Here is a 12,289-nt window from a genome sequence, read left to right as displayed (position 1 = left end):
TCTTTCCCCTTTGCTGGCTTAAATTTTCATGTCCAGAGTTGAACATTTTTTAGAATCCTATCCTTCATTCAATAAGATTAGTACAAGATAATAAATAAGATAAGTCTTTTTAAACAATATGTATCCCAATAACATATCCCGTAAATCCTCTATGTTATCTGCAATTAGAACTGTGTCGTCCGTATAACGAATATTGCTGACCCATACACCATTCACCTTAACGCCCACATTGCGTTCTTCTAGGGCTTCCTGAAAGATGGCTTCAGAATATAAATTGAAGAGAAGTGGGGAGAGAACACACCCTTGTCTGACCCCTCTACAAATTGGTCTTGCTTCTGTGAGATCGTTACCAACTCTGACTTCCGCCATTTGGTTCCAGTATAGGCTTTGAATGCAGCGGATGTCTTTTTAGTCTATGTCTAATCTATTTAGGATTTGGATCAGTTTATGATGTTGGACTCTATCGATATCGAACGCCTTTTCATAATCGATAAAACACAGCATTATGTCCTTTCTCTGATCGTTGTAGTGCTGAATCAGTACCTGAGTCGCAACTAATGCTTCTCTTGTGCCGAAACCTCGTCTGAACTAAATCCAAATTATGTAGATCCGATGTTTCTTTCACACTTTATTGATATTCTGTAGTGGATAATCTTAAGGACTATCTTTAGTGTGTGACTCATGAGGCTGATTAGTCCGTAGTCCTCACATTTTGTTGCATTGTTCTTTTTTGGCAAGGGGACAAAATTCGATGTTAACCATTTGGCGGGATATTCGCCTTGTTATAGATTCGATTAAACTCGAAAAACTGTGATGTTTTTGTCGTCCAATAGTTTGAGCAACTCTACAGGTATGCGGTCGGGCCAATCGCCTTTCTATCTTTGAATGTATTGATCGCTCTTATAATTTCCTCTTTTTTGATGGGAGGTCCCGAGAGGTCTTTGTCGTCTACATTTTTAACAGCAGGTCTTTCATCGGCAGAAATGTTGCTAATATAGTTTTCCCATATGATTTTACGCTGTTGATCATCATGAGCTAATTCTCCCTGGTCGTTTTCTAGATTAGAGAATGGACTCCTTCTATATACTCCTGCCGTCTCTTTTTTCTTTATGTGTAGGTTGAAGTCATCGTGTATTCTTTGTAGTTGATCTAGTTCTTCACACGTTGTTTCAGCCACTCATTCATAGCGGTTTTTATCTTCATTCTAATGACTTTCTGGATTTTTTTGTAGTTATCACCATTCCCTTTGTTCTTGTACCCTCTTCGTTCTTCAAACAAACTCATCTGTCATCCAATCGTGTTTTTGTGCTTTTCGTTTATGTCCCAATGGCAGTCATGGTAGCTTCCATTTCTTCCCATACGTCACCCATGCTAGCCTCCCCTACCGTCTGTGGATCTATGGTTGTTCCATTTTAGTTAGCAAAATTTATTTCAACGATTTCAAAACATTTATTAACAGAAACTTAAAAACTCAGGACAAACCTGAATTTTTTTTTTTTATTCTCGTTTTAGATACCATTTTCCTCCAACTAAAGAACATTTCCATATTACATAATATTAACATTTGTTTCAAAGTTGTCCATACCTTCAGTCAATTCCTATTTAACTCCAAAGGCCCTACTCCATAACACCATAAATCAGGGGTTTACCAATTTTCCTATTATGTGCACTTTATGTTGGACAGACAGGCAGGAGGTTCTCCATAAACGTATACACGAACACACGTGAGTACTTGAAGTTCACCAACAACCCTACCCTAACCTAGATATCATCAAGATAAAATCTAATTTTTCTCGGCATTTCCGTCTGAAGGAATACACCTTCAGTACTGAACAGGGTTTCAAAATTTTACACGTTTGTAAAAAGTGTAACCTATCAAACCTTTGTGAAGTGCTGGAAATCAACAGAGTCTGAGAAGATGGTGAACATACCTACTTGAATGACCAACTTAACCTTACTTTCTTTAAGTTCCAAACCGTTTAGTATTTTCTATTCTCCTCCCATCCCCTGCAGCTTCCTCTTGAATTCCTTTCTGCAGTATTACCATTCATCACCCCTCTCTTTACTCTTGTTGTGGCAAGGAGTTTACACTGTCTTTTTAGGGCTTACTATTTAATTCAATATGATCAATTGTTCACTCACCTTGGTCACGTTGTCCTCTTGATATATTCTTTTGATACGTTTGTTGTTGTTTGTCTTTGCGACGGACTGTAAGAATGGTTGCGGCCAACCTGTCATTGGTTTTACGGATTGCAGACCTATCTATCATCTGGCGGTTAGGGTAAATTATAATCCTCAATTATATCCACCGCCTTTAAATTAACAGCTTATCACTGCGACAATTCAAAAAAATTTGTATCTGTTTCATTTTTTTTCTGTTTTGATCACTTAACATGGAAATTTTAAAAAAGAAATATACATCTCTTCCTTTAAGGGCCATGCCTAGCCCCAATAAAATGTATTTTCTATGGTTTTAAATAAATTATTAAGTTTAATCAATTTCGTATGTAGTGTCAGTGCTTTTTTATCTTCATAATAAAATAACTATTGCACTTTGACGTTATTCAATGTGTATATGTGCAAACTTTCAGCGTTATATGGGCTATGCCCGAAACTGGTTGAGCAGGCGTTAACTATTCTAAAAAACCGGAATAAAAATATTATGGAAATGACTGTGTGTTATTCTTTCCTTTTAGTATTATTAATAAAAAGTAAAAAAAAAACACTTTTATCTCTATTTGTAATTATAACCCAAACTAATGTCATATTTGTTTACAGATATCCAGGAGTTCTACGAGCTCACTTTGTTGGATGAGAACAAGTCCGTACAAGAAAAAACAGCAGAAACCTTACGTATTGCCAGCAAATGGGAGTCTAACGAGGGTCTTATTATACCTAAATACGGCAGTAATGATGTGAGTATAACCCCTTTTCTGATCCCAATTACGTGTTACTCGTCTCCGTACTACGAGAGTTTACACTGTAAACCCTCTAATTAATTAAAAACGTTGTCTTACAACGTTGCTGAACCTTATTAACGTGGTTTTAGTAGGTACGTTTAATGTATTATTCACTGGTTAATCTCAAAGCAAGTGTATATTAAATCCTAAATTGAAATTAATTTTGCTACAAATAAATATTTACTTTGTCAAGATAAGTTTGAGTTCTTTCTGTGGCTGGTCTGCCGGGAAGCAAAGGCTACTTTTGTAATTTGTAACACAAACAGTTTATTTCTAACAAACTCTCCGGGCTTATAAGCCGTGGTCCAATGGAATTTTTTCCTGACGTTTCGTCCACATCTGCGGCGGACATTATCAAAGGCGATGACGTAACGGTCGCTCTCCGTACCTCTCGACGATGACTGCCTCGACTGCTGGAGCGTCGGTCGTATTTATACCCGTGGGGGGCTGCACATGCGCATAACGGCTACGCATCGGCGCAAGTCTGGCGCAAGGTTCGTTTTCAGTCCGGATCCAACAAGGTGATCTCTTCCTTTCTGTTGATGATGTTCTCGTGCTTATAGATCTCAATGGCTTCTCTAGTTAATCTAGGATAGTAACGCTGTGATCGATCCAAAACCTCCACCTCTTCAAAACGAATATCATGTCCTCTAGAAAGTGCATGTTCTGCCACCGCTGATTTTTCGGTCTGTCCTAGTCTGCAACTTCTCTTATGCTCTGCTATTCTTGAGTTGACACTCCGTAAGACAACAGTTCAACAGTGTGTAACTACTAACTACACTGTTGTCAAAAGTACGTATTTACTTAATAGATGACTGACTACACATTAAAATTGGATTCCTATTGTTGAACACAACACTATGACGTTACATCCAAAGGCAATTTTCGAATAGCTTTTTACTGAACTGTATTAATAATATAAACTGCTCGTCAAAAGGAATGGGATTTTTTTGAGGATTAAAAGGTATTTCCTTTCTCTTTTTGATGACCTAAATCTTTTTGAAAGTTGCCACGGATCCGAGTATACAGGGTGTGACTGAGGTGTAGTCAAAAAATGAAAAATTCGTTCTAACGTCATTTCTCGCAAAAATATTTGTTGGATTTCTCAATAACCTTAATCGAGCCTTGTGGTCAATATCTCTAGACTTCGCCAGTTTGGCGATTAAAGGTCGTTTACAACATTTATTGCAAAATTTTTAAAATGTGGTTACTTTTAATTCTCTTGTTTCAAATTTGACAACTTCTATAGATCTTTTCCAGAAAAAATACGGGAAAAAATATACTTAAAACTAGCCAATTTAAGTAAAAACTTATGAAGTGCCTTCATACAGGGTAAACCAAAAAAAAATAATCAAAATCATACGTTTTATCGTAAATCTTCGTGTTCGGTAATTTTAATAGAAAATAATGAGTTAGCAGAAATGGTGAGGGTTGAAGGGGAGGCAGCTCCCCAAAATTTTATTGCAAGAACTGCTGGGGAAACGACGAGGTATTAAGAACAAATGGGTTTATAGCCCGCAAAGTCATCGGATATGTACGCTAAGGATCTGTTTTTTTTAATTAAAAAGCGTTATTTCTTATTAAATTTACCTCTGGTTATAAATTTAATAATTTCGAATTTAAAACAAGAGAATTAAAAATAACCATATTTTAAAAATTTTGCAATAAATTTTGAAAACGGCCTTTAATCGCCAAACTGGCAAAAACGTCTAGAGATATGTATTGGATTATTAAACAAATAGTGTGCTTCTTTATTCAATATCGTTATTTTTCATTAAAATTACTGAACTTATGATTAAGATATAACATATGATTAGATAAAACATATGATTTTGTTTTCAAAGTTTTTTTGGGTCACCCTGTTTAAGTTTATTACTTAAAAAAAATTTGGCGAAAAATGGCGTTAGACCAAATTTTTTATTTTTTGACTACACCTCAGTCACAACCTGTATACTCGGATCCCTGGCAACTTGATCATTTAGGCCACCAGAATGAGAAAGAAAATAACTTTTAATCCTCAAAAAAAATTTAAAATCGAGTGAATCAATTTGAAGAAAATGCCGCTTAAAAAAGACCAATTTATTTTGACGATCAGTTTATAACAAAAACTTTCCAACGGCTAATCAGAGTTCAATTTTCCACTTTATGTACTTAATAAGAAACTTCTTATTATTGAAAACTACGGCGTAGCTTCAAGGGTAAATGAAAAGCGGGAAGTCGATGAATACTAAGCTAATCTCTTGTGTGCAACGAGCCTTGTTGGGTTTGTTTAGATATCCCCGCTATTTCCATACAAAGATAGACGAAGTTTTTCTAAGCGTTTAAATGAATTCGCCGGAAAGTCGCCGGAGTGTCTGTCTTTAGACGGCGCACAGACGATATTTCAAAGTTAATTAAAACAGTTACATTGTAAAACTGAATAAAGTTTGATGTTATTTTTTCTTCTTTTTAGATCAAAATTTTTCAAAATAGTGCATCAGCAACTTTTAGAGCTGCAGTAATTTTTTTAAAGTAGGTTTTTGTGAATAATTATTTAAGATCTTTATAATTAACAAGATCACTTTGAAGCCTGGTAGTTTAGTTAGGCGATATGTGTCAGTTAGTGGGGTTGCTTTGTCATAGGAGCACCTACCAAAGGAGCGTTAAGTTGGGCTGGACCGATGGCATTTTGAGGGTATGTTTATATATTCATAATGACATTTCATCCTTCATCAGGATCAAGAAGCTGCTCTGTAATAGTGATCTGAGCCTGAACGTAAGAACTCGTTTGCTCAAATACTTTGTATTCCCGGTCATTCTATATGGTGTGGAAGCTTGGACCCTAAACGTATATTGCGAGCAAAAATTGGAAGCCTTTGTGTACATACCGTAACATATTGAGAATATCATGGACGGAAAATGTTACAAACGTAAAGGTCATAAGAAGAACGGGAATGGGCGTGGAGATCCTACATGAAGTTGAAGGAGGTCTGTTGGGAAGAGAAGGATATCCTGACTTAGTAACTTACGAGAATGGTTCGGCGTCACATCCTCCAACCTATTTAAAGCCGCAATTTCCAAAGTAAGGACAGCAATGATGATAGCCAACCTCCGACAGGGAGATGGTACATGAAGCAGAAGAAGATAGGTTTAAAAAAAAATATGGAAATAGTATTAAGCACGTTTACCCGACATCAGCGTCTTATAAGTTAACTAAGCAGTCATATTTAGCCTGCTATGACTGCTTACTTAGCTTCTTAGCTGTTGACGTCGGGTGAACATGATGATCGTATAATTCCTTTTACCTTTCTCTATTTCCAGTTTTTCAAGCAAGTGTAGCTTCTTACCCTTATCAATTATGGATGACACGCAGCGAAATAAGTTCGGGAAAGTCATGTCCCGAAGACAAAAGATAAGTGGGAAAAGTTGACTTTGTTTCAGTTATGCCTGAACCTGTATATTCCCCACATTTAAGACGAACACCTGATTTTAACAATTTATCGGTCTTATCTTTTGTTTTTATGTGTTTATAACCCATTTTGAGTTTTAGAGGCTACTGACAAGCCAGAGTCCTTAAAAAAACTTGGTCAAGCACAACGATATGGTTCCTAAGTAGGTCTAACATAGCTTCTAGCAGGATTTAGTAGATTTTTGTGCACAATATGATAAGACATTTTGTAGTTATAAAACTTATAGAAGAGTTTGTCAATTGCTTGCAATGGGTGGCCTTTAATGATGATTTGAAGTTCTTTCTCATATGCTGCTTTTGACAAAGGGAATTTAAAAAGTCAAAGTTAACTTGTGTGAATCCGGAAAATTGGAGTTATAAGGTATTATTACAGTGTATTATGCTAGGTAGAGGATAGATTTCGGTAAATTTCAAACTCCAACTCTGATGATTTGCTGCGTTTTACAAAAAAATCTAAAAAAGGTAAATTTTTCACCTTTCAAAAGTGAATTGTAAACGAGTGTGTCCCGCCAAATGGTTAATATCGAATTTTGTCCCTTTGCCGAAAAATAACAATGCAACAAAATGTGATGTTTAGACCACAGACTAATCAGCCATTCCTTAAGATTATCCACTACAGAATATCAATAAAGTGCGAAAGAAACTTCGGATCTACACAATTTGGTTTCTGATCCAAATCCTAAATAGATTGGACATAGACCAAAAAGACATCCGCTGCATTCAAAGCCTATACTGGAACCAAATGGCTGAAGTCAGAGTTGGTAACGATCTCACAGAAGCAAGATCTATTTGTAGAGGGGTCAGACAAGGGTGTGTTCTTTCCCCACTTCTCTTCAATTCACATTCTGAAGCCATCTTTTAGGAAGCCCTAGAAAAACGCAACGTGGGCGTTAAGGTGAATGATGTATGGGTCAACAATATTAGTTATGCGGACGACACAGTTATAATTGCAGATAACATGGAGAATTTGCGAGATATGCTTGGGACTGTCGGGGAATGCAGTAAGAACATGGGCCTCAATATCAACACCAACATCAAGAAGACTAAATTCATGATAATTACTCGAAAGCCACAAGAATTTCAATACTCAAGCCATGCATATGATGCCATCAAGCATATGAGAATCAACCAATAGAGCGAGTAAATAAATTTAAATATCTAGGAACGTGACTGTGTGAAAACTGGGAATCAGCTGATTTTTGTTTATACCACTTTTTATCAAATTGAAAGAAATTCTGATTAAGAACCGTGAAAAGTAGAGTTGTTAAATCATCAATAATTAATGGTTGAACGTAAGCTTTATTTAGCAATTTATTAACCAATTCCACTGGACGAAATGCTAGGAAACAAGTTTTTTACATCAAGTGAAAGCATAAACAACCCAGGCGGGCTCTATTGAGTTCATTGGCAAAGTCAATTGAGTTTTTTGTTGAAAAACTACGCAGGATTTAATGTCTCAATGTATTGTTAAGCCAAGCGGACAACCTCTAGCAAGAGGAATTTGTATTTGAAACCACTGCTCTTAGTGGGCAATCGACTTTATGAATTTTTGGTAAGACGTAAAGTAGAGGCGTTCTGGGGTTCATTGAATATAACTTGTCTTTTGAGATGTTAAAGTGTTCTGAAGGTAAATGGCAGCGGTCTAATTCAATTCAACTTTAATTTTAATTTTGGATCGTGCAGGGTTAGTTGAAAGTCTTCTGAACTCAAGAAGTTAGTAATCTTTGCACTGCAGTCTGTTAAGGCATGAATCTTTATTTTTTTAAGATATGTTCTATATGTTTGTTGAGACGAGTTACTCATTTTTTGTTTGTTTATTGGGTCTTCTGTCTCACACAAAAAAGGTTTGTTGGGAAAATGGAATTTCGCACTATTTTCAACTAAGTTGAAAATAACATTAACCTAGTCGTCCCAACACAAGACCACTGACTTAGGCTCGGTCTTGTTACCTAAAAACGCTGACGTTTCGGTGGAAAATCTACCACCGTCTTCAGAGAATCTAAAAAAGAAAGAACACAGAAATAGAGGTTTAGAAGATCCCTTTTTTTTTTCCTTTTCTTCTTATTTTTTTAAGTTTCAATGGTAAATTGTTGAGTAAGTTTTTCACCAAAGTAACTCTGAGGTAAGTCGTTTCCTAAGAAAATTGAATTTATTCTTCATTTATTACAAGTAGTGGTTTTAGTCCCTTTTCTAGTAAATGGAACAAATATGTAAGGCCTTTTGGCAGCATATAGTAGAAGTACTGGAGTCGTTTCTTCATTTCGTTTCAGTCTTCCTATCAGTTGTTCCCTATTTTGAGAATTACCTGGATTTTCTCTGAAAGAGTATTAGGAAAGTAGTATTACTACGATGGGCATATTGGCCTATTGGAAATATTGGAATATTATAAACACATTGGAATATTATAAATATGACCTTTACTTGTTGTGCCAAATACGCTATAATTCTCCAAGCTATTCTGTCTCTGAACATTCCGCAAAATTTTGTAAAGAGATTTCCTGGCGTTTTTGCAGCAGAAAAGGTTAAATTCCGTCTAAAACTGGCGGCGTCTACGCTTTGCGACATGAACAGTGTTTTAATTATTTTAATACCAAACTCCTGAAATGGATTTCTAAAACGTAGGAAAAAGTGTACGAATCATTAAATCACTTAGAAAATAAACGGGGAGTTGCAGTGCCGCTTGTTAAAAGTAACAAGATAAGGTTAGAGTGGCAATTTATTTCGCAAGGCGCTGTTGTATTCTCGCGATTTGTCTTAATTATCCCGTTCAGAAGCGGAAACATTTAACAGACTAGGTAAACAAACGTAATGCGAAATTGCTGGAGCGATTATCATTTTCTTGTTCGGCCCGCATAAAACACTCTGGATAAGATTTCCTTTTGGGAAACACCTCTTAAAGTGACTCTCTTTACGATCATTAGGGCTAATGCTTTCCAGAATATTTCTAAAACATTCCATAATCTAAATAATAAAGCTTTATTTATGAATTCCTAGCTCTAGGAAGTTTTAGTTATTTATTTCATGTATTACTTAAGTTTATTGTAATGGAGCGCCAAAGATAAGAAGAAACTTAAAAAATAGAAAAACTACTTAAAATATACAAGAAATACTACATTCCCGATTACGTTTTTGGTTTTGGAGTGGGAAAAACTTTTACTTTTGCTTCTGAAATGGCCGGTAGTCACCAATCTTAAATCAGAAAAAAATATCTTTCTGGAAATTTTGCTACATTAACCTAATAAAAAAAATACCTAATAATTAAAGTCTGGGATAAGCTGAACCTATCTTATATGACCCTTTTTGATATATTTTTTAAATTATCCTGTTCCGTAAATTACATTTTGTATTTTTGAAACGGTAAATCCGATTTTCGAAGTTTTGTTAGTTCTAACTGGCCGCTAGAATTTTGATAGTTCAGTACTTGGCAATCATCAATCATGTCTGTGCAAAAATGCACAGTGTTTTTTGGGCCAATGTATGTACAACGGGGACCAAAAAGCTTTCTGAGGCGATATAGCTACATAAAAATTAAAAACAAAATGTCAGAAAAGAAACACATTTAGACGAGTAACATTTTATATTCAAGTTTTGAGATTTATTTTAACTTGTTAAGTTACAACTAATATACTGAAGTACATTTTTTTTGTATTAGCCTTGAGTTTCAAGAAATATCAAGAATTCTTGATATTTTTCATGGTTCACTTTTTTGTATTGATTATCAAGACTGAGACATTATCCATCGGATTATTGACCCTCGTTTCTGGGTTTCCTATCGTGTTGCCAATTTGCGCACTTTGCTGGCTCTTCTCTTGATGTTTTATACTCCGTCAAGTGTAGGTTGTCTCCGCATTTTACGAATTTGGTTTCTGCGATGCAGTAGCTTTTTCGTATGTCCGAAGATTTGACATCTATGTGTGTTGACACGTGGTTCTTTCTAACAGTTCACCTTGACCACTAAATAGATTTCAGAATCTTTCAATTTGAAAAAAAAAATTGTTTTTCTGTGTTGTTTAGACGAGAATCAGTAGCGGTGGCCTTTTGTCACGTCTGCTAGTAATTTTGAAGACTTTTGCCGAACACCTATCACGTATTTCTCGTTTTCTTCTCTCTGTTCTCATCCACTCTCGCCTCTGAATGGAGCCCTCTTCCATATTTTTCCATTTCCGCCTGACCATAGCAGCCCTCATCCAGTTTTTCCCGGCAATCTTTTCCAACACTTTTTTTGCACTCTTTTCCTCGCCAAGTTATTAATTTGTAGGTCCATCTCTCTGTATTCTGTCTTGCAATATGGCCAGCCCATCTCCATTTTAGCTGCGCTATATTGTAGATTTTTTTACTTAATATTATCTTAAAAGTTTTTTAACATTATTAGCCGTCACATTATGTTAAGTTTCATTCATTTCAACATAACATATTTGTAAAATGTTTTTAAGCTTTCCAACATTCTTGGACAGCCTTTAACATTTCCAAGTTCCAAGCACGTCTGCACACCTTTACTTAATAAAATGAGTGTTGGAGCTTTTCACTAGTTTTTCCTTGGTGTTTTACATGGTTTGGCTATGTTTAATTACCTCGAAGAGACATTCCCTATGGTAAAGTTAATATTGAATAATCGATTCAATAAATACGGACACCCTATTATCCCCTCAAACGGAGCGCTGTTAAACCATGTTGTCAGTGGCTTTATTATTTGTGCGAACAATTGGCTCTTCCGGTATCTATAAATCTACTCAATCGACCATATTGCCTTGTCTATTATATTTGCATTACAAGATCACCTTCCTTTGCATGTAATATTCGCTTTCATGCAAACTGTGGCAAAGTGGTAAATCAAATGAACAATAATTCAACTATACATTAATTGAACTTCTTGTGTTGTACGTATACATACAATCGACAAAAAATTGAGCCATTATTCATATAAAACTTAAGTTGGTTTAACGGTTGCGATAGTAGTATATCGATGTCTTAGGCATAAAATTATTTTAGGAATATACAGTGTGTCCAGGATGAAGAGGGACACTATGGGGATCTTGAAAACGGTTAGAGAAACAGATTTGGTTAAATGAGAGAAAAGTTGCGTAAGCATGGCCTCAATAAAGTGGCAGTTAGAAAACATCAAAAAAAAATTCTTCGTAACTTTATTTGGACTAGTTAGAAGGTAAACATAGCAAAAGACCTCGCCACTAGCCTTTGAGCTGGAAGATTAATACTAAGGATACTGATCAGTGATCACACACAACCTAATGAATTAAATTCAATGACTAATCTCGTGAAACATATATTTCGATCTAAGAATCGGAAAAGACAGTCAACAATTTAAACCCGTTTATATCGTAATTGTATTGTTGAGGATCCGCCAGTCAGCTTCCACAATCCGTAAGAATCAAAATAAGACAGCAGTATGACAAAAAAGAGAAATCTAATTTGAATCCGGATCTAACCGAATTCTTTAGTTGTCTATTATTTGTGTTTCATTACGTTTTGCTTAACTCGCTAAACTTACAGTTTAGTTAAATCGATCCAACCTTGTCTTGTCACTGTCATTTGTCCAATCTGAATCCAAATCGATATATCGATCGATATAAAGTAGTAGTGAATGTTAGTTATTTTAACTGCGGCTATCCTCCTAATTAAATTTATAGGAGAAGCGACTGGTTATTAGCATCAGCTACGACAAAACAACGAAATATGTCCATTAAGTTTACACAACTTTACCTTTCCTACGGAGGAGGGATGTCTAATTTTAAATATATCTTGTGCCATCAGAAACCAATGCGACTATTTTTCACATTGCTCTAAAGATTTAAATACATTTAATCGCAAAACACTAACTTCTGCTCCGGTCTTCAACTTAAAATTACCGCATTTTTTGTTTCCC

The 12,289-nt window shown here is 35.6% G+C and overlaps 2 protein-coding genes and 1 long non-coding RNA gene across 7 annotated transcripts in view; 1 reads left to right on the top strand and 2 right to left on the bottom strand.

Moving 5' to 3' along the window:
* Positions 1 to 12,289, bottom strand: part of LOC145730334 (uncharacterized) — a 318,043-nt gene that overhangs the window by 134,954 nt on the left and 170,800 nt on the right. The gene's annotated exons all lie outside the window — the stretch shown is intronic.
* Positions 1 to 12,289, top strand: part of dlg1 (MAGUK family member discs large 1) — a 269,680-nt gene that overhangs the window by 107,876 nt on the left and 149,515 nt on the right. For all 5 annotated transcript variants that reach the window (XM_081981489.1, XM_081981488.1, XM_081981486.1 and 2 more), the window contains exon 3: positions 2,779 to 2,915. In XM_081981489.1, coding sequence (XP_081837615.1) covers positions 2,779 to 2,915 — 137 coding nt within the window. The remainder of the gene's footprint in view (positions 1 to 2,778; positions 2,916 to 12,289) is intronic.
* Positions 1 to 12,289, bottom strand: part of RpL21 (ribosomal protein L21) — a 139,015-nt gene that overhangs the window by 123,112 nt on the left and 3,614 nt on the right. The gene's annotated exons all lie outside the window — the stretch shown is intronic.

The sequence above is a fragment of the Ips typographus genome, linkage group LG6 (genome assembly GCF_016097725.1).
Source record: "Ips typographus isolate SLU linkage group LG6, UJ_Ityp_2.0, whole genome shotgun sequence".
Lineage (NCBI taxonomy): Eukaryota > Metazoa > Arthropoda > Insecta > Coleoptera > Curculionidae > Ips > Ips typographus.
Note: the sequence above shows the minus strand (reverse complement) of the source record. Positions and strands in the feature narration are given on the sequence as shown.